This window comes from Silene latifolia, chromosome 7, assembly GCF_048544455.1.
Source record: "Silene latifolia isolate original U9 population chromosome 7, ASM4854445v1, whole genome shotgun sequence".
Lineage (NCBI taxonomy): Eukaryota > Viridiplantae > Streptophyta > Magnoliopsida > Caryophyllales > Caryophyllaceae > Silene > Silene latifolia.
The window spans coordinates 73,164,817-73,187,868 of NC_133532.1; the positions used below are offsets into that span (position 1 = coordinate 73,164,817).

Sequence of the window (23,052 nt, forward strand, 5' to 3'; positions counted from 1 at the left end):
CCTCTTCCAAAGGTTGCAGCTTTTGCTGTGCCTTTTCCTCAACAAGTTTCCTCAAAATTCGTTGAAATTCGTTATAAGTTCGTTATTTGTGGGCAAGGCTTCATGCGCCTCTTCCCCAACATATGGCTCCTTTTTGGGTGTTCTCTTCGTCTGAATCGGTATTTTCTACTCAACAGACTACAGAAAGCCATGACATTTTGTTTTCCAGCGAGAATTCATGATCACCAAATACAGTTCGTGAGCTTCTCCTCTTTATCAGAATTTTGTTTGTGACGACCCATACCTTTATTTTCTCCTCGGTGGTGCTAAGGACGCGCCGTTGTCGATCAGATACCTTTATTTTCTCCTCAGCGGTGCCAAGGGCGTGCCGTTGTCGATCAGATGCCTTTTCTTCTCAGTGGTGCCAAAGGCGGGTCGTTGTCGATCGGATATCATTTTCTCCTCAGCGGTGCCAAGGGCGTGCCGTTGTCGATCGGATACCATTTTCTCCTCAGCGGTGCCAAGGGCCTGCCGTTATCGATCATATGCCTTTTCTCCTCAGCGGTGCTAAGGGCGTGCCGTTGTCGATCAGATGCCTTTTCTCCTCAGCGGTGCCAAGGGCGTGCCGTTGACGATCGGATATCATTTTCTCCTTAGCGGTGCCAAGGGCGTGCTGTTGTCGATCGGATACCCTTTTTCTCCTCAGCGGTGGCAAGGGCGTGCCGTTGTCGATCAGATACCTTTTCTCCTCAGCGGTGCCAAGGGCGCGCCATTGTCGATCAGATATCTTTATTTTCTTCCCCACAGTGTCAAGCGCGCGCCGTTGCCAACTCAAGTATGGTTTCTTCTTATGGCTGGCGAGCTTCCTTACGTAGTCTAATGGACTTTAAACGACCCTTTCCGATAGTCAACAGACTCTAAAATGTTCCCGACAATAGGTCCTTGGTTCAGACCTCTTGAGTCGCCTCGCGTCGCCATAGTCGTCAGGTTGTAATCTTCGATTGACCTGATGGCTATACTTTGACTTTCGCCTTGTCCAAGCCTCAGTCAAAGTGGGGGCTCTGTAGATACCTCATTTCTACACCTCCCGCCAACCACCTAGTAATGATTGGGCCGTATGTTTGATATGTAGAGCGATTTTATGATAGTTCATAAGTTCATCGTCAAGTGATAGCTCAAACACCCGAGTCAACCTTATGGTCGCCATCTACGCGCTGATACGGTCGTTTTGACAGTAATTAGAGTTCATTTGGAGTTCGGGTCAAAAACCGCTTCATTTTCTAAAAACCGTTTAAATGTCGAGTCGGAATATTCCGGAGTGTTCTAGAATTCTCTGGATATTTATTCCTAAAATTATTTTAATATTTTAAGGAAATATCTTCCGCATATTGTGTTTCACGGAATAAGGAAGTGTATATCTACCGAAATTCCATAAAAAACGCGGAAATCTTTCTTGATGAGGAGGAAACCTCTGGGGAAATGACGCAGCAGGTGTTGCGCCTCTTCCAAGGGTCGCAGTGGCTTCTGCGCCTCTTCCCCAGCCCTCTTTCCACGCTTTCCATAAAATTTTCGTGATTTGTTTCCGTATCCGTGTCATTCGTAAACTCCTTCATAGGTTTAGTATAAATAGAGGCCTTTGGCCTCCATATTTGGCACGTGAGTGTTCCGCCCCTTCTTTCTCTCTCTTTGTATTCTAGACCACGCTATTGCTTTCGACGCCGATGTGCTTGATCAATCGACCACGTAAGCTCAGATCATTCTGAGTCCCAGTCACGTTGCATAGATCGACCAATTTGACCAACTCCACTTTAATCAACCTAATCAATTTATAAAATCCTTTAACAAGGGCACCTTCCACGCATATTCGAGTCGAGCAATCACTAAAACGATAACTTTAGTCAATATCGTTTTGTCAAACGTGTAAGTCTGAGGGTGTAAATCCCATTTATTTATTGTACTTTTATTTTATATATCTAATGTAAGGTCTATATCAAAGGCACATTTGAAAACCGCGTTAAAATCAATCATTTAAAACCGTTTTTATAAAACAGCGGAGGTTAGACGTCGAGAAGAAATGCAGCAGCAGCTGCGCCTTTTCGAAGGGTCGCAACATCTGCTGCGCCTATTCCAGTGGCTGCCGCTGCTCCTGCTCTTCTTCTTCTTCTTCCTCGACCTTCCTGCAAGTTTCTCTTTGTTCTTATTTCTTTCGTTTTCTTTATAGTCTCAGTACATAAATCGTGTTTTAACAATTTCCTTTCAATTACAATGCCTAAGTCCTTAATCCCGAGTAATTCAATACTTGCGGGTTTTCGCCGTTTTAATTCAAATTGGTTCTTCAGGGTTTCGACTTGTTCATGTCGAAGTTCTGGAATCCTAACTTGATACATAAGTTTTCTTCCAAGTCTTATTTGTCCCGTTCCGTCGTAAAGTTTCGCTTTTTGTATTTCCGACACGAGTTCATCGTAATCATGTAAACCGTTGTAATTTCTCGTTTTAATTCGTTTTATGACTTACCCAGATATATATAATTGGTTAAAACACTTCAATTCGAGTCTAATATAAATAATATTACCAACGAACGATAACAACGTTGCGGTTCTGACTTCACAGCCAGAGCCCAGCTCTAGAATAGACGCAGGAAGTGTTGCGCCTCTTCCTGAGGACGCAGCAGATGCTGCGCCTGTTTTGGGTTGGCTTCTGTCCCTGAATTCTTTCTCGCTTTGACGTAGCTTCTAATTACGGTTTACCTCTAATCTGACGTATTTTCATATTTTTTTTAATTTCTTTTTATTTTCCTTTTCTCTTCTTCTTCGAAATCCCGTCTTTGAGCGTGCTTTTGACGTAGATCAGATAAAGCCTTATAATCTTTTGTAATTTTTATTATTGTAATTTGTTTATTCGTAATTATTTATTATGCATGATTTAATTGTATGGCATTCATATTTAATGAATCTAACTTCCAACTTCGACCAAATTGTTTGCTAAATTGTTTGTTAACCGACATAGTCTAATTTCACATGCTAGGATGAATCCATGTTTGTTGCATTGCATGCATTACATCGACGACATATCAAATATGAACGACTTCCCTAATCATTAGTAGAGGCCGCTATCGAGGCGGGCGGGATTAGGTGTTCGAATAAAAGAGTTTCCTAATACGTACGCTCACCCCTTACTCAGTTATCTCTAGACATCCGTGTCCATTGGCATCTTCGAGAGTCATTCTAGATATAGAATGCTGAGGGTAACGAGTTCTTAGTGTTCATGTCACTACTTTGTGTCTTGACATGGCACGAGGTATTCGAACGGTTCCAATTTTCCTTAAAAATTGGTGGCGACTCCACAAATGCAGACTTATTCAACCTTTCACCGGTTTCAATGCCTCAGAAATCGGTAGCGGCCCATGACGTGCTTTGGCAAACCAAGGTTCCGTGGGAGAAGTGTCGCCGCATCGAAACCAACGCGCGGGTGCGCGCGGCGCGGGTGGCTCATGTTCACAGAAGTACTTGATTGTTTTTACTGAAACAACTATAGTTATTTTTAGTTTTATTTTCGCAACTTCATATTTTTTTTATATGACAAATATATTAATCTTTGTTATACGTAGGCTCGTCATATAGGTCGGGCTTGTGGGTTACATGTTTGGCCATTTCTTTAATTGATTAGTTATTATATAACGGTTTTTCTAACCTATGTCCATTAGGCATAGAATAGAAAAACCAAAAAGGAAAGAAATAAATGATATTTGTATGGGAAATTGCAATATCAACTACTTTTACTTTGATTTACAATAAAATACATTTATTACTTTCTATTTTGAGTTTCTAATCTTATGAGCATAGGTTAGAAAAACCCATTATATAAACGTGATAAGTACTGGCTATATTTACAAAAATACAACCAACGAAAGCCACCTAATGAAAACTTAAAGTAAATAAAGCAATACGATCTTTTAGAGGTATTATAATTTTTTAATTCCAAATCAAGGTTGGCAAAAATAAGGCAGAAAAACTTTAGGGTTTGATTATAAAAGCCAGCCCCCCATCCCACATTCCCACCCACTCTTGAGTTTTCACAGGTCACCCCCATCAATATCAAACCCCATTTTCCCCCATTTTACTTTCCTCACTCCTAATTATTCATCCACACAACAATACTATTGTGTAGTTAAACAGGAAAAAAAAAAAAAAAAAAAAAGAGAAAAAATAATTAAAAAAAAAAGAAAAGAAAAGTGGCGGACTCAAAGACAAAGAAGAAGCAAGGGTTCTGGGACTGCGGACTATTTGGAGAGAGAAAAAGAGCCGTTGAAGAGAGAGAAGAAGAAGAGTTAGAGTTAGAGAAGAAGATGCAGACGAGTGGGTCCCAGTCAGAGTCGCAGAAGATGGAAATGGTAGCAGCGGGAGTTGGTAATATGAGTTTTAATATAGGAGACACAACAGATGAAGAAGTTTCAATGTCAGCACTATCAACATTTAGAGCTAAAGAAGAAGAGATCGAAAGGAAGAAGATGGAAGTTAGAGAGAGAGTTCAAGCTCAACTTGGTCGCGTTGAAGAAGAAACTAAACGCCTTGCCTTAATTCGCGGGGTACCTTTTCCTTTTCCCCCTTTTTTAATTTACAGTTTTATGTATTTTAATCAAAACTATGAAATGATTTGTTCCGTTAGTTTTCGGGTTGTCTTAACGACTTCAATTTGATGCCGTTTGCTTCTATTGTTGTTGTTGTTGGTATATGTTTGTCCGATTGTCCGTTACTTTTCGGGTTTTCTAGTTTGGAAAATACTACTCCGAATACATTAGGACAAAACTCAATTAACCTTATTTGTTGTAATTTTGTGCATGTTTTGTTGGCTCAATGTTGTTGATCTGTGATTTGTGTGTCTTGAGATGCATCTTAATTTTCTCTACCTTGGAAATAAGGTTTTGACTGGGTTCCGTTTCATCTTAATTTAGCGCGTTTTAATCTAAATATGCATTATTAGGCAACATGACAGTTTTTTTTTTTTAAAATGGTTTTGGTTGGTATTGTCTTGAGGAAAAGGGAACTTGGTTAGTTGAAGATGTTCACCTAACGTCTGATATTGGGAATTCCTTTGGTGTTTTATGCATCTTTTACTAGTATTTGGTAAGAGATAGAATAAGTTATAAATGACAAATTTGGCAGTCAAGTTGACAAGCTCTTTCCCAGGTGTTTCGGCCACCTAATTTCTATAGTCGAAACAACTTGATTTGTTATTAATCAACTAAATGCTCCAGTGTAACACTGTTTGGGGTGAATCATTTGTCAACAAATATACTGATGATGCGCATTAGATGTAACTAATTGGATCCTTTAGACAATATGGTAGCGCTATTCTATGTAAACAAATACAGTATACTCAACATAGTTATAGGTTAGTTTAATGAGACGGTCTTATGAGTTTTTGTGAATACAACACCCTTATCAGCTTTCTATTTTCTTCATTTTGATTGCTGGTTTTAAAATGTCTTCTTCAAATACTTCTTACAATTCGTTTACCCTTTCTTGAAATGTTTAGGAGCTGGAGTCTTTGGCCAATCCAATGAGAAAGGATGTTGCTCAAGTTTGTAAAAGGATTGATATAATTAAAAAAGAGCTCAAACCTCTCGGAACAACCGTCCAGAAGAAGGTACCCTTTCAGTTTTTGTAACAAAAATTTCCGGTGCATACGTTGTTAGGAAACCCAGTTTCTCAACTTGCTCTACTGACTATTACCAAATTTAAGGCAACAATTAATAATTATGTATGTCTTGCAATTTTTATATGCTAGACCGTCTTGCATGATTATGAGATCGCTGCGTTATTATAACTAATCTTCTTTATCGCCATAAACGTTGTGCCTTCCAGGAAAGGGAGTACAAGGAAGCACTTGATGCATTCAATGAAAAGAACAAAGAGAAAGTACAGCTCATAAACAAATTAGTAGAGGTAAATAGCATTCATCTAAAAGTTGGGTTGCTGTCATTTCCTTTATAAATATGGGTTCAGTACAATATATTGACAACTGTTTATGGCTGTCGTCTTTTTCCGAGCAGCTGGTAGGTGAAAGTGAGAGGTTGAGGATGAAAAAGTTGGAAGAGTTGAGCAAGAGTATTGAATCCCTTCACTGATGAAATAACTCGAGGAAAACTTGTTCATAGATTGTCAGGTTTGTGTGGTGTAATTTAATTTCAACTCCCCTCTTTTTTTTTTTTTGTCTTGTGTTTATATCTAGGGGTGCCGAGGATTTGGTGTATTCTATGTACCCTTCTTTTTTGTTTCTCCTATTCGATTAGATCCTAATGCAATATCTGCTGATCTAGGAAAGTTGAAAGGGTAATATATATCCCAACTAGACAGGTTTGTAACTTATAACTGTATTCTGACTCAGAAGTTTCGCCTTAAGCTTAATTTCTGCGTCAGCCCTTTTGTTAATGCTATCAACATTCAGATTCTTTTGGTTTGTAACTCAATATTATTCTAAGTCGAATGTTTTTGTTTGATTTCCCTAGAGTTCCATTTCGATTGATTTGTTTTTATTTTTTGGTTGCCTTTTGAATGCCAGTACTTTGCTTTGTAAGTACAGATTGCTTGGTTGTGAGTTGTGACTCCTTCATTTGGATCAATAATTGGCATTTGTCATATGCATGTCTCTATATGCAGCAAAGTTTAGGTGTCATTTATTGTTACAACGGTGTGGAAGAGTGAAAGAGTGAAACTTGATAATCTCTTTACAGTCAGGTTTTCGTTGGCTTGGATTCCTTCCCTTTCCTTTTCCAGATGATACTCATTTGTTAAGGACGTTCCTTGTTTAAGGATAGATAATTAACTTACGTACCGTTCTGTATTCTTAGCTATTCCCTTCATTTCCCTATTAGATGTTATGCTTGATTTTTTGCGGTCTCTAAAATGACACTTTGACCCTATCTTTTCGAGTATTTGTGGTAAAATGATACTCCATTTCGGTAATGTGTTTATCTTTGGTTTTGGCTCAAAGGCAAAGGAAAGTGGAGGGGAACAATTATTTGATGATAAGTTGACCAAATTGAGCGTATGATTAAATTGTTCATCAAAAACATTTCTAAAATATAAAGGTAAATTAGTGATTGAGATTCAAGACACTCTTGAATGAAATAGGTAAAAAAGAAGGTTGAAACGAAGGGAGTACTTTGTACGGTGCATATGAAAAATGGGAAAAATACCACGGTTTGAGACATGGCAAATGAATTTTAGTGCCAATGATTTAGTGTGACTGTTATACCTTATTATCTTTGGTTTTTAAAGCCAACTGAGAATGTTAAACATTCAAATTTATTTGAACTTGATACTATCGAGCTTTACGTTTTGAAATTGTTTAGAAAAGGTAGTTGCTTTCTTTAACTGTCCCTGGATTTAAAATTCCATGCCAAAACATCCACTAGCCTGCCACCAATGTAATCTGAAACAAATACTTTTTCCCATTATAATTTCAAAGAATGTATCGCGCTCTGGTTAATATACCTCTCACTATGAATAAAAATGGTAAATAAATAATTGGCTGATAATTGCTCTCGCAAGACACATTAAGCACTTGATCCTAAGATTTTCGTTATTAGCTATGAACCTTTGTTTTTAGGAAAACGTTGTCTCAAACTCAATTATTTTACCTCCTATAGTCTTGAAAATTATCTATCTGGCTTGAAGAGTCTTTTATGTAATACTCTTAATAAAGTAAAGCTAAAATCCTCGTTTTACTTAATCATTATGGCGCAAACGTATGCAGTTAAACATCATTGTCTTATATTCGTAATAAAGTAGAGCTAGAACCTTCAAATCCTTCAATCTAATTCAAAAACATAGGGGTGAAGATGACTCGAACATGGGAGGACTTGATTGAGAAGATGGTAGAATATGGATCGAAATGACTTGGATCGGCCCAAGTCGATTGATTTGAAACAAAAAAACTTTATATACTTATACGAAATAACGCAAACTGCAAATGAGCAGATTCTAAATGACCCAAACTAAATCAAATCAAACTAACTAGTATAGTGAACCACGAGTAATTACTCGTATCTAAATTAGCCGTTGAACTCCGATTGTAAATTTTAAGAGTCTTATAACTCTACTTTTTAGTTTTTTTTTTTTTTTTGATAAAGTAAGAAAACTAGATTGATTATTCAGAGTAGGACAAAGTTATCTTATCCTTTCGAATAAGTGAAGTAAGTTGAAGCGACCGACTTTCAAACCATCTCGAAAGAGTTGGACATGAATGTCTAATAGAAGCCATAAAGTCAGCAACCTTGTTGCTTCACGAAAGCAATGTTTAATTATCACTTTATCGAAAAAATGAAGGTCAAATTTCATATGCTTGATGACACTAAAAATTTCTCAAGGAATTTGCCAAATAATACGAATTGAATTAATAACACATAAGTTATCACATTTTAAAGCGAGAGCTTCTGCAACAAAAATACTATTTGATTCGCACTTTTTTGTTAGACCATCCTCAACCATGAGCTATTCTCTTCCTCATTCTACTCTCTCTTATCACTTCTTAATCATACACCTCATTATTTCTCAACTTTTCAATTTTACACCTCCAACAATAATTTACACTTATTCTTCATCACTCTCTTTCATTATTTATCTCTCTTACTTTAACATACCCCACACATTTTTTACATTAAAAATCTATTTTCGTAATTTGCTCCGGTTTTCAACTCGATAATTTATTGACTTCGGTTTTATTATAGAAAAAAAGGTAAGACGTATTTTTTCTTTAAAAAAGAATATATTTTCCAAGACAACTTTTTCGTCAGTTTTATTTATGTGTTATCAGTTGTCAGTTATCAATGTAATCGTTTTTATCAATGTTATTCAATTTATCCCACAAATTACGAATCTTAAACGTCCATAACAAAACGATATCTAATAAAGTAAAGAAAATCAAAGAAGGAAGAGAAGGAAAAGTATGTGAGTATATGTCAAATATTACTGCCTATTTGTAGAGGAAAAAAATAGGAGTTAGAGTGTAATTATTTTTTTTAAATAAATAATTAGATATTAAGTTTTGGCAAAAATAAAAAATAAGTTAAAAATTTGAAAAAAGAAACAAATATATTTTCTCTCTCCCCCGATAACTTCACAAATACTATCCTACAACCAGTTGTATATTAGCATTATACAACTGGTTCAAGCCAACTCAATATTTAAAAAAAATAAAAGAAAAAAAATCTAAACCTACAAAAATCAAACGTTAAACCTCTCACACTACTCTTTTTTTTTTTTGAACCCAACTGGGTATATATTATCATTGATTCAAAGCAAGTAAACGTTCGACAGACACGGGTAACTTCTCGTACCAAACTATTTTACCCGTACCAGCCGGTAGCACATGTGCCAACTCATGAGCTATCGCATTGTAGCACACTACTCTTAAAGAAACATAAGCAATTGCTCTCCTATTCATCCTAATTGGAAAATTTTTAGCAATTGATAATACCATCAAGAAGAAAAAATGCTTCTAACAATATTTTGACGTAAAATTCGACATCATTTGTATATTGACATGTATTTTATAGGCATATTCTGAAATTTCGAGTTTTGTATGATTCATTCTAAGCTTTTGAGTAAACTTCTTGAGCTCTGTAATTTTTGTAGCCTTGTATTTTTTTGAGTTTACAAGTAAAGGTTTCGAGCTTTTTAAGATATATTCCGAGCTTGCGAGTAACTTTTCCGAGTTATGTAAGAAACTTTACGAGCTCTGTAAGAAACTTTATGAGCTTACAAACAAAGTTTTCGAGTTTTGTATGTATCAAAGCGCAATGTTGCGAGTTATTAATAAATCTAAGTTCAAACAAACTTGACTTCGTGGATCGGCTATAAATTATTATTTATGGAATCTGTTTTAGGAAAAAAAAAATCCTAACTTACATAATAGTTCAAAAAAACGTAAAGATTCCGAGCTTTTATGATATATTCCGAGCTAGTGAACAAATTTTCCGAGCTTTGTAAGAAATCTTCCGCTTAAAGTTCTAGAACCGCGTAAATTTGATATATCTTCCGCCTTAGAAGCTTTGTCCACCACATATTGTAATTATGGATTAAATCTTTGATTTTTTTAGAGATGGAGAATTAAAGTAGTTGAAAAAATGATATTGAGGGAGAAGATGATTGAGTAATTAGAGAAGCAGTTAGAAAAATATGGAGAGGAGTTACGTTGAATTTGTTTTATAGGTTACAACAATTATAAGGAGGAAAAGACTAAAGTACCCTTAGTTGTATAAAAACATTATACAACTGGTGGTATAGTCTATGAACTGCCATAACTTTGCTTTACTCTCTTTCTTGTTGCCTATTTCCACTCACTCACAAAGTCATTATTTTAAGGGAAGTATTAGGGCGACACCGGGTGTTACCGAATTTCGGTAACACCCTAATTAAAAAAACAGAAAATAGAAAAAATAATAAAGTAGTTTTCGTTTTTGCGCCAACATAGTAGGGTAAGAGCGTAATTCATAATCTTTTATTATATTAATCAAATATACTAATTAAAATTAATCTATATCTAATATAATATACAATAAAATAATCTTATAATTACATATCATAACAAACTATTCTTTATTTTCATCACTGTATCATCACTATATCCGACAAAGTACATTGCTATGCAGCTATGCTATCAATCTTACAGCCATTGTTCCCCTACATGTCTTGATCTCTACATCTTCTTTTAATAGTTTCAATATATGTATGAGATTGGTCTTTCTAAGGGAAGAATTGACCAAACAATTAGTTCATCGTCAATTCTGCAATTTTGTCCATTGATGCCAAATTGATTGGATGAATTTGTCAAAGCGAATAAAAAACAAGCATAAAAAATTGTGAAGTTTAAAGATTATTTGCCATTGAATATTATTGTTACAAATAATTAATTATTGTATAGTTCTTAATTTATCCTTTAATCCTAATTAGTTTGAAATTCGAATTTTGATTGAGAGAAAGCAAAATACCTTAGTAATTTATAATAATACCCCGGGTGTCGCTCAATTTGAGTAACACCCGGTGTCGCCATCTCATTTTCCTTATTTTAATTAACTTACGTTGTGCGTTGTGTTCCTTGATTTGTCACTGAACGAAGCATTCCGCTAAAAGTTGAAGATAGTTCCTCATGATTGGAGAAGTATGCGTAAATCGCTGAGCCTCATACGCATGGTTGTGGATGCTCTTACTAACAAAACGACTTTACCTTTATGATCTTTTATAGAATATCTTAAAACAGCTTTATTTCTATCTATTTTAGATCCGTCAAAATTTAGCTTTAGAAAACCGTTTATAGGTTTCTTCCAACAAATTCTTTCTTACTAGCAGTTTTTCTTACTAACTCGTCTTTCTCGTGATTGATAAGACCTTTTATATATAGTGTCATTCCAAATCTTAATCCTAATACCAAATGAGAGAATAAGTTGCCGATATTGAAATCAACATTGCTCTATGGTACTAGCAAATGAGTCAACATTCTCTCCATTTTCTAAAAAGAAATGGAGGTCATTTCCTATTAACGGCTCAGATTGCATCTTGGCAATATCGGACGGTTTTACATTTATGCATAAAAATAAAGAATTAATAGTGTTTAAAGAGGTAAATATTATTTAATGGGTTTATGAGAAGAAATGAAATAAAGAAATAAAGAGAATCTTAATTGCTAGCAAAGATACCTCAGTGTCCGTGGCACATAAATATGGGATTATTGATTGAAATGATGCCGTTTGTATACGCAGTAGCTAATTAATTAGCAGTTGACTAGCCGTTGTAAAATTTCTTGAAACACGTCCTTGTTTCACCTGCTCCACCCACCATCCCACAGTCCCAGTCCCACACAGTACTGCCTATTTTAATAACAATGTCTCGTTTACGTTTTAAACATCCTTGGGTTTCGTGAACTAACTGATGCCCTTTGTATACCGCTAAGTAACTTGAAAAATACCGTATTAGTTATAGCTTTGGTAAAACATCGAAATAAATACGTGATATAGTTAGGGTGCAAACCCTTGTCTCACATCGGTAGAATAAAGATGGTAGCTCATCTTTATAAGTGTCTAGAAAAATATAATGGTACGAGGTCTTTTGGGAAGGAGCCCAAGAGTAAATCCGTGAGGGCTTGGCCCAAAGCGGACAATATCGTACTATTATGGGTTGTGGACATAGATGCAGCAGAGGCCCAACACGGGATATTCACGCTTCCGCACAACAAGTGGTATCAGAGCCCAAGGTTCGACTTGGGCTAGACACGAGGTTGCATCAACATGCCCAAGACTTGAAGTTGTACACTGTAAGGCATGAAACTCCTAGCTCGGGGTGAGTCCTTGAGCAAGCCCGGTCCAGGGCTAAATGGATGAAAGACGTCATAGGTCTTGTGGGACAAAGACCATTTGTGTGCTAGAACTGTTGATCAGGTGGACCCTTATCAGATTGGGTGCCACGGGTTTGGTGAGTCCTTTCCAGGTTGGATGCCAGAGACCGTTTGTGTTCTAGGACTTCTGAAGTGGCGGGCCCTGTCCAGGGTATATTGGATGCAGAGGATGTTCGATATGCATGTGTAGCAAATCCCCAAGAAGGGCACATGGACATGCAGGCTCAGGAGCATGTGGGGGCACTCACTTGACCAGGCGGTGACATGTGGTGCAAGACATGGCTCGTGGTAGCATGGTGTGTCGGCTAAGGGGAGGTTATCAAGACTTGTGATGTTTCGGGTGTCTAGAAGTTGGGGCTGTAGAGTGGGAGAGTTCTCCATAGAGGTCAAGGTCCGAGTCAAGATGATGGTCCTTGGTTTGAGGAGAGGATTGTTAGGGTGCAAATCCTTGTCCCACATCGGTAGAATAAAGATGGAAGCTCATCTTTATAAGTGTCTAGAAAAATATAATGGTACGAGGCCTTTTGGGAAAGAGCCCAAGAGTAAATCCGTGAGGGTTTGGCCCAAAGTGGACAATATCGTACTATTATGGGTTGTGGACATAGATGCAGCAGAGGCCCAACACGGGATATTCACGGTTCCGCACAACAGATATGATATCCTATGAAATATTATACTCTCTTTTAGCCGGTCATTTTTTTCCTCTTTTCTTTTTTATGATAGTCGGATTTTCTTCCCTCTTTCCTTTTTTTGGAAAGGTTTGTACGGTCCAAATTCATTTGCATGTAGGGTAGAGTATTTTGTGTGATCCGAAATCATTTCATTATTTCTTGTGCAAAATAGTAAGGGGAAGAAATAAGCGACAAGGAGGGAGTATATCAGACTCATTATTTAAGTTATGGTTTTTTTTTTGTCAAATACAATCTTTAAAAAAACAAATTTCAAACACCAACTTTAAAAAAAGTTCGGAAATTTCCATGATACCCTTTAATTTTGTCAAATTTCTCATCGTACCCCTAATTTTAAGAATATGTCCATGGTATCTTTGAGGTTCCATATTTGTGCTCATGACTAATTTTAAACCCGTGCAAATTTCACGGATTTACCATTTAAAAATTATATATTATACAGAAATATATAAATTGATGATTAAACTTTGTATCAAGTCATATTCAAGTTTTAGATATGACTTATAAATAATTCCATTAGCCATTAAGAAATTGTAGATGATGGTCCTTTAAGGATGTGTTTTTAATAATGCATTGCATTCAAATTATATCTTATCAAAATTAGCATACAAATATGCGAAAAATAGAGTATTATCCCAATGATAGGAGTACTACAAATTTTGGAAAATTACTTTGTGCCTATTCTATTGTCCATCGTACTTACAGTTATTAAAGATAAGATATTACAACAAAATTTTCAAAAATTAAAAACCATATGTGTGAAATATAATTACTTGGTTTTTTACTCCGTTTAGGAGTGTTTGGTTTGGGCTTTTGAAATGAATTGTGATGGGGCATATTCTGCACCGCTGACCAATTCAACATATTGAGCAAGGTCAAAGATATCCACAGCAAGTCAACGACTTAGACAAATTTAGCCGATGCGGTCCATCGGCTGTCACTGGGCCTCGGCATGATTAACCTGCCAGCCGGGCACATACCGCGTACTCATATCCAAGACCCCGGCGGTGAGTCAACGGGGCCCGCCGAGTCGCCATAGGTCCCTCGGCCGAGGGTAGATCGATCTTTCCACCGCTAGCCACTTGGCCACTTGGCCACTACGTGACAAAAGGTGAAAGCCTATAAATACTCCTCAACCTTCATTGAGGAAAGGATCCAACTAATCCACAACTAAACCTAAATACACTATTCATCTGGTAATATCTTCCTTATCTCTCTACAATATACATTCAGCCAAGTAACAACTTACCCCTTAAGTTTACTGACTTGAGCGTCGGAGTGAGTACGCTTGGCACAAAGCCAAGCCCTCAGTTCGTTCATTGTTGCAGGAGAGGCCGAGAGGAACGATTAAAACCAAAGGAGAATCCAACTCAAGACATCATTCAACAAGCCACGGGTGGTAACTATACTTGCTCTGGAATTACACCCGGAACAATTGGCGCCGTCTGTGGGGATAGATACTAGAAGCTAGTCACATTCATTCCCAAAAAAAAAAAAAAACAACAAAAACCCACCCAAAAAGCTAAGAAGATGTCAAAACAACAAGACGCAGTCGTGACCGACGAAACCGCATTCTACCAAGATGATACTTTCAACAATTCTGGAGTCGTGCAGCCCTCCACCGGCGGAGTAATCCAACCGGAGTTCGGGATGCCAATAATACCAGACACGCCGCTAACCGCCAACCAGGTCACCATCATGGGACATGTGGTTGACGTAGCAAAACTGAAAATGGTCCTGGACCTAATTAGTAATACGCCCGCTCACACTGTCACGCCGACAAGAGCGGCGGAAACCGTCCAGAGACCGGGGCCCAAAATGTGACTCGAGAAATTTGAACGGAGCGCTAGGAGAAGCCGACCCGGTCAAGTCGCGGGGAGCCCAAAGTGGGCGTGGTAGACCTAAGTCCTTCCCGCACTCATGGGAGGACAGCGTCCCCGCAACACGAACGAGGCTTACCCCAAAGGAACCAGAGGAGTCCGACTCAGCAGAGTTGGAGAAGAAGCCCGAGTCGAAGAAGGAGTCCTTCCCGCTACGAAGGGAGGAGCCGGATTAGGAATGCGAGGAGCCGATCGCCGCGTGTCGTTCGACACGTGGTCGATGCCCCTCAACGCCTACGTCCTAGAAGTCCAGTGCCGACTAAGCTCAAGTTGCCACCCCTATCATACAAAGGAGATAGTGATCCAGCCGACCACGCCGAGGCTTTCGAGTCTTACATGTCGGTATGGGAGCAGCCCGATGAGGTGCAGTGCCGAGTTTTCCCAACAACTTTGCATGGGATGGCTCAAAGTTGGTACAAAGGGCTTCCCGACGGCTCGGTATACTATTACGCCGACCTAAGAGACGCCTTTCTAGCCCAAAGACTCTTGCAACAAGAGAAGGGCCGTGGAGACATCGGACCTCCTAACTATCAAACAGGAGGGGGCGAGTCTCTACGAAGCTATGTGAAGAGGTTCGATGGAAAGGTCCAGCAGATTCGGGAAATTAATCCCGGCGGCGGCCTTCGCACGATGAAGGGCCTCCCGGGGAGACTTAAAAAATGAGCTCATCAAGTGCGGAGGCCTGAGCTTGGATGCCGCCAGGAGGATGGCCGACCAGGCCATCAAGGTAGAAGACTATCACAAGACATGGGTAGGCCCCAGCGAGGCCGAACACTCAGAAAAGAAGAACCGCCGGGAGGACAACCCGGATGAAAGACGCCGTGACAACAATGGATCACGGTCCGATGAGAGACGCCGTGACAATAATAGGTCACGGTCGGACAAATCTGCCGGGAAACAGAACTCGGCGGATGCCGGGGGGAGCTCGGGAACGTACTACAAAAAACGGTACGATGATCACACCCCCCTAGTCGTATCGGCCGTCGAGGTCTTCGCGTTGAGCAAGAACGAGGGCCAGAAGTGGGAAAGACCCCCTAGGCCGAGGAGTGACGGTGACACGAGCCAGTACTGTGAGTACCACGGCCACACCGGACACTTAACCAACGACTGCCGACATCTGAAGAATGCCATTGAAGAACTGATCCGTAAGGGGAGCCTCGGCAAATATGTTGCCGGAGGCCAAAAACCAGATGCCGGCGGGTGAAATAGTAAGCCCGTCTTTGAACGGATAGGATTAATCCACGTTGTCATCGGGGGCAACGGGAACGATGGGTCCGCTCATGGGCACAAACGGCACCTGAATGAACCATATCAGGCCATCAACTTTGTGCCCAACACAGCCACCCCCGCTCCCAACATCCCCGATATGACCATCGGGCAGGAGGACTACGAGGGAGTCATCGCTCCTCACAGCGACCCACTTGCAGTCCACCTGGACATAGCCAACCACTTGGTGAAGAGGTGCCTGATTGACACAGGCGCCTACACAAACGTCATGTACAGAGAATGCTTTCTCAGCCTCGGTCTGAGGATTGAAGACCTGAGCCCCTGCACCAACCCGTTGTACAGCTTCTCTGGAGCCGGTCTGGTACCCCTGGGGTCAGTCAGATTGCCGATGAGGTTCGGCGAGGGAGGCGCAGCCAAGAATGTCATGTCTGAATTCGTAGTCATCGACGGCACGTCTGCCTACAACGTTCTCATAGGACGGGTCACTTTGAGCGAAATCGACGCTGTGATCTCCATCCGGGCCCTGACATTGATATACGTCTCGGACCGGGGGGAAGCACATAAACTCGTCTCGAAGAACGAGAAGGATCCCGGCGTATGGGAGATACACACTAACGGCCCTTCCACGACGGATAGCTCGAAAGCCAGCATCGTTATTTTTAGCCCAAACGGAGACGTATTTGAGCACGCCTTGAAGCTTACCTCCGTGACCTCAAACAACGAATCCAAGTACGAGGCAGTAATAACCGGAGTCAAGCTAGCCAGAACCGCCGGGGCGGAGCATGTCGTGGTGAAAACAGATTCGCTCTTATTGACCAACCAGATCAAAGGAGAGTACAAGGCTCGGGACTATAGGACGACAAGGTATCTAGAGAAGGTGAGAGCCGGCGCTTCAAAATTAAAATCCTTCCAGATACAGCACACTCCCAGGCCCGAGAACGACCGAACCATCAGCATGGTTGAAGGAGCAGAGACAGAGGAGGTGGAGATTGATCCAGGCCGCACCGTAACCGTCGGTGTCAACCTAGAACCAAAATTCAGGGCCAAACTCCTGGACCTGCTAAGGAAGAATAAGGACGTCTTCGCCTACTCAGCGGCCGAGATGCCGGGTGTGAGCCGGGAGGTAATTACTCACAAGCTAAACGTACTTCCCACCGCTCGCCCCGTCAAGCAAAGGATGAGGAACTCCTCAGTCGAGAAAGATGAGGCCATCAAAGCCGAGGTAGATAAACTACTTACGGCGGGTTTTATTATGCCTTGCACTTACCCTGAGTGGCTAGCCAATGTTGTGATGGTGAGGAAATCATCGGGAGCATGGAGAATGTGTGTAGATTTCACCAATCTTAATAAAGCATGCCCCAAAGATTGTTATCCTTTGCCTCGAATAGATAGCTTAATCGACGCCACGGCAGGCTACACCATGCTGAGCCTGCTAGACGCCTTCTCGGGGTACCACCAGGTATTCATGGCTGAGGAAGACATGCCTAAATGCGCATTCATCACCGCTAACGGCACATACATGTACAAAATGATGCCGTTTGGTTTGAAAAACGCCGGCGCAACGTATACAAGACTGGTGGACAAAGTGTTCCAAAATCAGAAAGGGCGAAACATTGAGGCTTACGTCGACGATGCTATTGTGAAAAGCAAGTCTGACAGTGAGCACCTGGCCGATTTACACGAAACATTTTGTTCACTAAGGAAATACAAGATGAAGCTCAACCCAATGAAATGCAACTTCGGTGTCCGGGCAGGTAAATTCCTCGGTGTACTTGTCAGTGCCAGAGGCATCGATGCAAACCCAAACAAAATCCAAGCAATCCTAGACCTGCCGGAACCAAGGAATCGAAAAGAGGTTATGATGCTGACCGGGAGAATGGCGGCTCTCGCCCGTTTCATCTCTCGGTCAGCCGACAAGAGCACCCCATTCTTCAAAGTATTGAAAGGGAATAAAGACTTCAGCTGGGGGGAGGAACAGAGCACGGCTTTCAAGCAACTGAAAGCTCATCTTTAGACTCTCCCAACTCGTCTGGCCGATCTTTGGGGAGACGCTATACCTATATATAGCAGATTACCTCGGCCACGGTCGATCTTTGTAATCATCGGGAAGAAGACAAACAAAGAACACCAATCTACTTTGTCACCATACGCTGTTGCCCGCCGAGAGAAATTACCCACTAATTGAAAAAGCAGCCTTCGCCGTCGTCGTTGCCACGAGGAAGTTAAAACCCTACTTCGACGCACACCCCGTGACGGTCCTAACCGATCAGCCATTGGAGAAAGCTTTGGAAAAATTCGAACAATCCGGCAGGCTCATCAAATGGGCAGTGGAACTCTCCGGTTTCGGCATTCAGTACAAACCAAGGCCTTCGATAAAGGGGCAAGCACTTGCAGATTTCCTGGCCGAATGCACATATCAAGAAGAACCAAACCCAGGCATATGGGAGGTTTACACCGACGGCTCCTCCACGACGAACAGCTCAGGAGCCGGCATCCTTATCATCAGCCCAAACGGAGACGAGTTTGAGTACGCCTTGAAATTCACCTTCTCGGCCTCGAACAACGAATCCGAATACGAGGCGGTGATAACCGGAGTCGAGCTAGCTAGGGCTGCCGGAGCAGAACACATTGTGTTGAAGACAGACTCACTGTTGGTTACTAACCAAATCAGAGGGGAGTTTGAGGCTCGGGACGACGGAATGGTAAGGTACCTAGAGAGGGTAAAAGCCGACATAGCGAAATTGAAATCTTTCCAAATCCAATGCGTTCCCAGATCCGAGAATAACCGGCCGACGCTCTCTCCAAACTTGCCACCAACCATCAAGAATGTCACCGAACGGTCCGGTAGATATCGGGAATACGAAGAGCATCACCGAGATCGTCGGCATGGTGGGCAACATAGAGACCGAGACAACGTGGATGACTCCGATAATGAAATACAAACTTACAGGTGAATTCAATTGGGAGGGCCGCAATCCCTCGGCCAAAATAAAAGGATCGCCGCGGTGTACTTGGTGTTCGAAGGGGAAGCGTACAGAAGATCCGTAATAAGACCACTCTTGAAGTGTGTCGGTCCCACCGACGCAGAATCGAGCATCGTGAGAGATTCACGAAGGCATCTGTGGACACCACATGGGGGCAAGAACACTAGCCCACAAAGCTCTCCGCGCTGGCTACTTCTGGCCCACCATGCTTCAAGATTCCAGAACAAAGACCAAGAAGTGCACGAACTGTCAGATGCATGCCCCGGTGATACACGCTCCCTCCAGGGACCTACAACCGGTGCTTAGTCCCCTTCCTTTCGCACAGTGGGGGATGGACATGCTAGGACCGTTCCCAACGGCCTCCGGAGGAAGGAAGTTCTTAATCGTCGCCGTTGATTACTTCACCAAATGGGTTGAAGCCGTAGCAGTACCAGCGAAGACCACAGCGGCCGTCAGAAAGGTAATCTGGGAAAATGTTATAACTCGCTTCGGGTTACCCCAAGTTATGGTATTTGACCACGGCCGAGAGTTTTGGAGCGACGATAATGGCGGTTAGAAGAGCTTGGCATCAAGTTTGCGTACTCCTCGATCCGCCACCCACGAGAGCAACGGGCGGCGGAGGCGGCCAACAAAACAATCCTCAACGGTTTGAAGAAGACAGTTGAAGACCTTAAGGGAAGGTGGGCCGATGAACTACCGGCGTCCGTGGTCCCTTCGGACCACGGAGAAAGAAGCAACGGGTACACCCCTTCCACCTAGTCTACGGTTCCCCGGTCCCCTACCAATTGAAGCAACGGTGCCAACATTCAGAACGGCTACCTTTAACCCAGTTGAAAACGAGGAAGGCCTGAAAGCTTCCCTAGACCTGGTCGAAGAAAGCCGAGATACAGCACGCCTCAACTTGGCCGTATATCAAAACCGGATGAGAAGAGCCTACAACCGAAGAGTCCACAAAAGGGACTTAAAAGTGGGAGACCTAGTCCTAAGGAAGTCGGTTGCCACCAACAAAGGAAATATTCATGGTAAATCGACGCCAACCGGGAGGGTCCCTACAAAGTGGCCGAAGAGATGAGGCGGGTACATACCGGGCCGATGACATGGGAGGTGTGCCTTTGATGAGCCATTGGAACCCCGATAACTTAAGAAAATACTTTGTATAGCGGCGGAGGTGTCCAAACCCATTGTGGACACCCCAACGCACGATCATAACAAACAAATGAATCACCCAAGTTCTCCATCGAAGTGTTTGTCTCCTCCATAATTGCCACCAGGCGGGCACTCAAAGAGAAGAACTGCTATCGAGCCATAACCCCGATTACCTCGGCCTTAGCCGAGAGCGACGAGGACACAATGACCGATACGCTAGAAGAAATGCTATCGAGCCATAACCCCGATTACCTCGGCCTTAGCCGAGAGCGACGGGGACACAATGACCGATACGCTAGAAGAACTGCTATCGAGCCATAACCCCGATTACCTCGGCCTTAGCCGAGAGCGACGGGGATACAATGACCGATACGCTAGAAGAAATGCTATCGAGCCATAACCCCGATTACCTCGGCCTTAGCCGAGAGCGACGGGGACACAATGACCGATACGCTTAGAAGAAGCGCTTATCGAGCCATAACCCCGATTACCTCGGCCTTAGCCGAGAGCGACGGGGATACAATGACCGATACGCTAGAAGAACCGCTATCGAGCCATAACCCCGATTACCTCGGCCTTAGCCGAGAGCGACGGGGACACAATGACCGATACGCTAGAAGAACTGCTATCGAGCCATAACCCCGATTACCTCGGCCTTAGCCGAGAGCGACGGGGACACAATGACCGATACGCTAGAAGAAATGCTATCGAGCCATAACCCCGATTACCTCGGCCTTAGCCGAGAGCGACGGGGACACAATGACCGATACGCTAGAAGAAATGCTATCGAGCCATAACCCCGATTACCTCGGCCTTAGCCGAGAACGACGGGGACACAATGACCGATACGCTAGAAGAAATGCTAGATGTTACGCAGTTGAGATATGCATTCTAACTGACTCGGCCATGCCGACGGTAAAAACGAAGGCACTCAATTAATAACGCAAAAAGGTAAGTAAAGGATCGTGATCAAAGTCCCGACCAAGCCAAGGACCAAAAAGATAAAACTTTATCGAAAATGATTGCAAGGAGAGTACAGACGACGGCCGTCCCCATAAGGATAGCCTAAACTCTACCTACCAAAGCTTTACCAAAAGCAAGGAAACAAAAAAACAAAAGGTTACAGACTTGTGAGTTGAAGCGCCAAAAGATGGCAGGGAGAGAAGGCTCAATAATTGGCCCCCGAACAGCTAAAGCTATCCGAGACGCCGGGTGAGTCTGGTGACGACCGCCCGTCTCCCTATGCCTGTTGCTGCCCTCCATCAGTAGCAGCAGCATCTTCGGTGGCCGGCTCAGAAGAGGGCTCGACGTTTTCAAGTGCCTTTAGCCCCTCAACCTCCTTCACCTCTGCATCATAGGCCGCCTTGGCCTCAGCTATCTGAGCCGCCTTCGCCGCCTCCATCTTCTCTGCAGCCGCTGCCTCCGCAGCCTCAGCCATCTCGTCCGAAAGTGGTCAAATTTATCCCACGGGAAGGAGCCCTCGGAACGAGCTTTTGATTGCCTCCCGGTCGCCTCCTCAGCCTGGTCCCGGAATTGGGCGCACATTTTGGGAAGAAGATCATCTTGAAGCATTTCAATATCCTTCTCCCTTTGAGCAAGGGTAGCCTGCGCGTCCCTGAGCACCTCCGCCTAGTTGTCGAAAAAATCCTTCCACTTTTCCCCCTTGGCAACCGCGGCGTCATAAGCACCCTTATACCTGTCCCGCTCCTCCATCATCTTGGCAGTGGCGGCATCAGCGTCCTCAACTTTGGCCCTCTCGGCCGTTAGCTGCTTCTCAGTCTCCTCCACGCGCTTCTTGGCAGCAAAGAGATCCAGTTTAGCCTTCCCGGCTTCCCCTTTTGCGGCGGAGAGATCAAGTTTAAGCTTTGCGATCAGTGGCGCTGATGTGACCATAATTAGCGCACATTTAGTCCCCTAATTGAGCCTATTTTGCATACTATTATATCATTCTATGGCCATTTTATCCGTCAAAACCTTCCTATTTGCTTTTCTATCGCATTTCATATGTTTTGTAGAAAAGGAGATAAATAAGGCGGAAATTCCCGCCTTTCGTGCATATTTGGAAGCTTATTGATGATATTAGATGGACTAGTATGAAGAGGAGGCAAGAATGATGACCAAAGATGTAGGAATAAAGTGTATGTAGAAGGATCAAAGGGTTAAAAGTAAGAATGACGAGAGGGAAGGCACTTCATGAAGAAAATGGCTCGGAACGCAAACCAAGAGTTGCTCCTTTGGCTCTGAAAATATGTTAGATGGAACGGCGTCGAAAAATCAAGCGATCTAGGCTTTTGAATCACTCCAATAGGAGTCCGGATGAGAAAATGACGTCCGTTTTACAATCCGAGGTCAAACAAAGAAGCTGTTCAGGAATCCGCCCGTCTTCGCAGGAATCCGCCCGTCTTCCCCCAAGACGCCCGTCTTCTCAGAAATCCGCCCGTCTTCCCCCAAGACGCCCGTCTTCTCAGGAATCCGCCCGTCTTGTGGCTGGGAAAAACAAGAAATTCATTTGGAAGAGAATCCGCCGGATTCCCTACAATCCGCTCGGATTCCCCCTCGCCAATCCGAGCGTCTTGCCCAAGGATCCGCTCGGATTCCTTAGCCCAGATCCGGCCGTCCCGACTCCCATCCGCACGGATTTCAGCACAGCACATTTTCATTCTTCAAGCAACGATAAGAGAAGCCCTTCTCTCGGACAATCCCGGAGTCTCCTTGCTCAACTTAAAAAGTGTAATTACTAGTTTAGCCCTTAGT

General features: G+C 42.4%; 1 protein-coding gene across 1 annotated transcript; it reads left to right on the forward strand.

Annotated features, from left to right (window-relative positions):
* Nucleotides 1–4,018: 4,018 nt before the first annotated feature.
* Nucleotides 4,019–6,478, forward strand: LOC141592300 (uncharacterized). The gene is made up of 4 exons (XM_074412907.1): nt 4,019–4,564; nt 5,515–5,625; nt 5,844–5,924; nt 6,032–6,478. Exons 1-4 carry the CDS (start codon nt 4,325–4,327, stop codon nt 6,104–6,106), a joined length of 507 nt encoding a protein of 168 aa, XP_074269008.1. The 5' UTR covers nt 4,019–4,324; the 3' UTR covers nt 6,107–6,478.
* The last annotated feature ends 16,574 nt before the right edge of the window (nt 6,479–23,052 follow it).

What these genes read in the sequence shown, in the direction of transcription:
- LOC141592300 (XM_074412907.1), top strand. Translation starts at nt 4,325, where the DNA reads ATGCAGACGAGTGGGTCCCAGTCAGAGTCGCAGAAGATGGAAATGGTA. An exon ending in GAACAACCGTCCAGAAGAAG is followed by an intron (nt 5,626 to 5,843) that starts GTACCCTTTCAG and finishes TGTGCCTTCCAG; the next exon opens with GAAAGGGAGTACAAGGAAGC. An exon ending in TCATAAACAAATTAGTAGAG is followed by an intron (nt 5,925 to 6,031) that starts GTAAATAGCATT and finishes TTTTCCGAGCAG; the next exon opens with CTGGTAGGTGAAAGTGAGAG.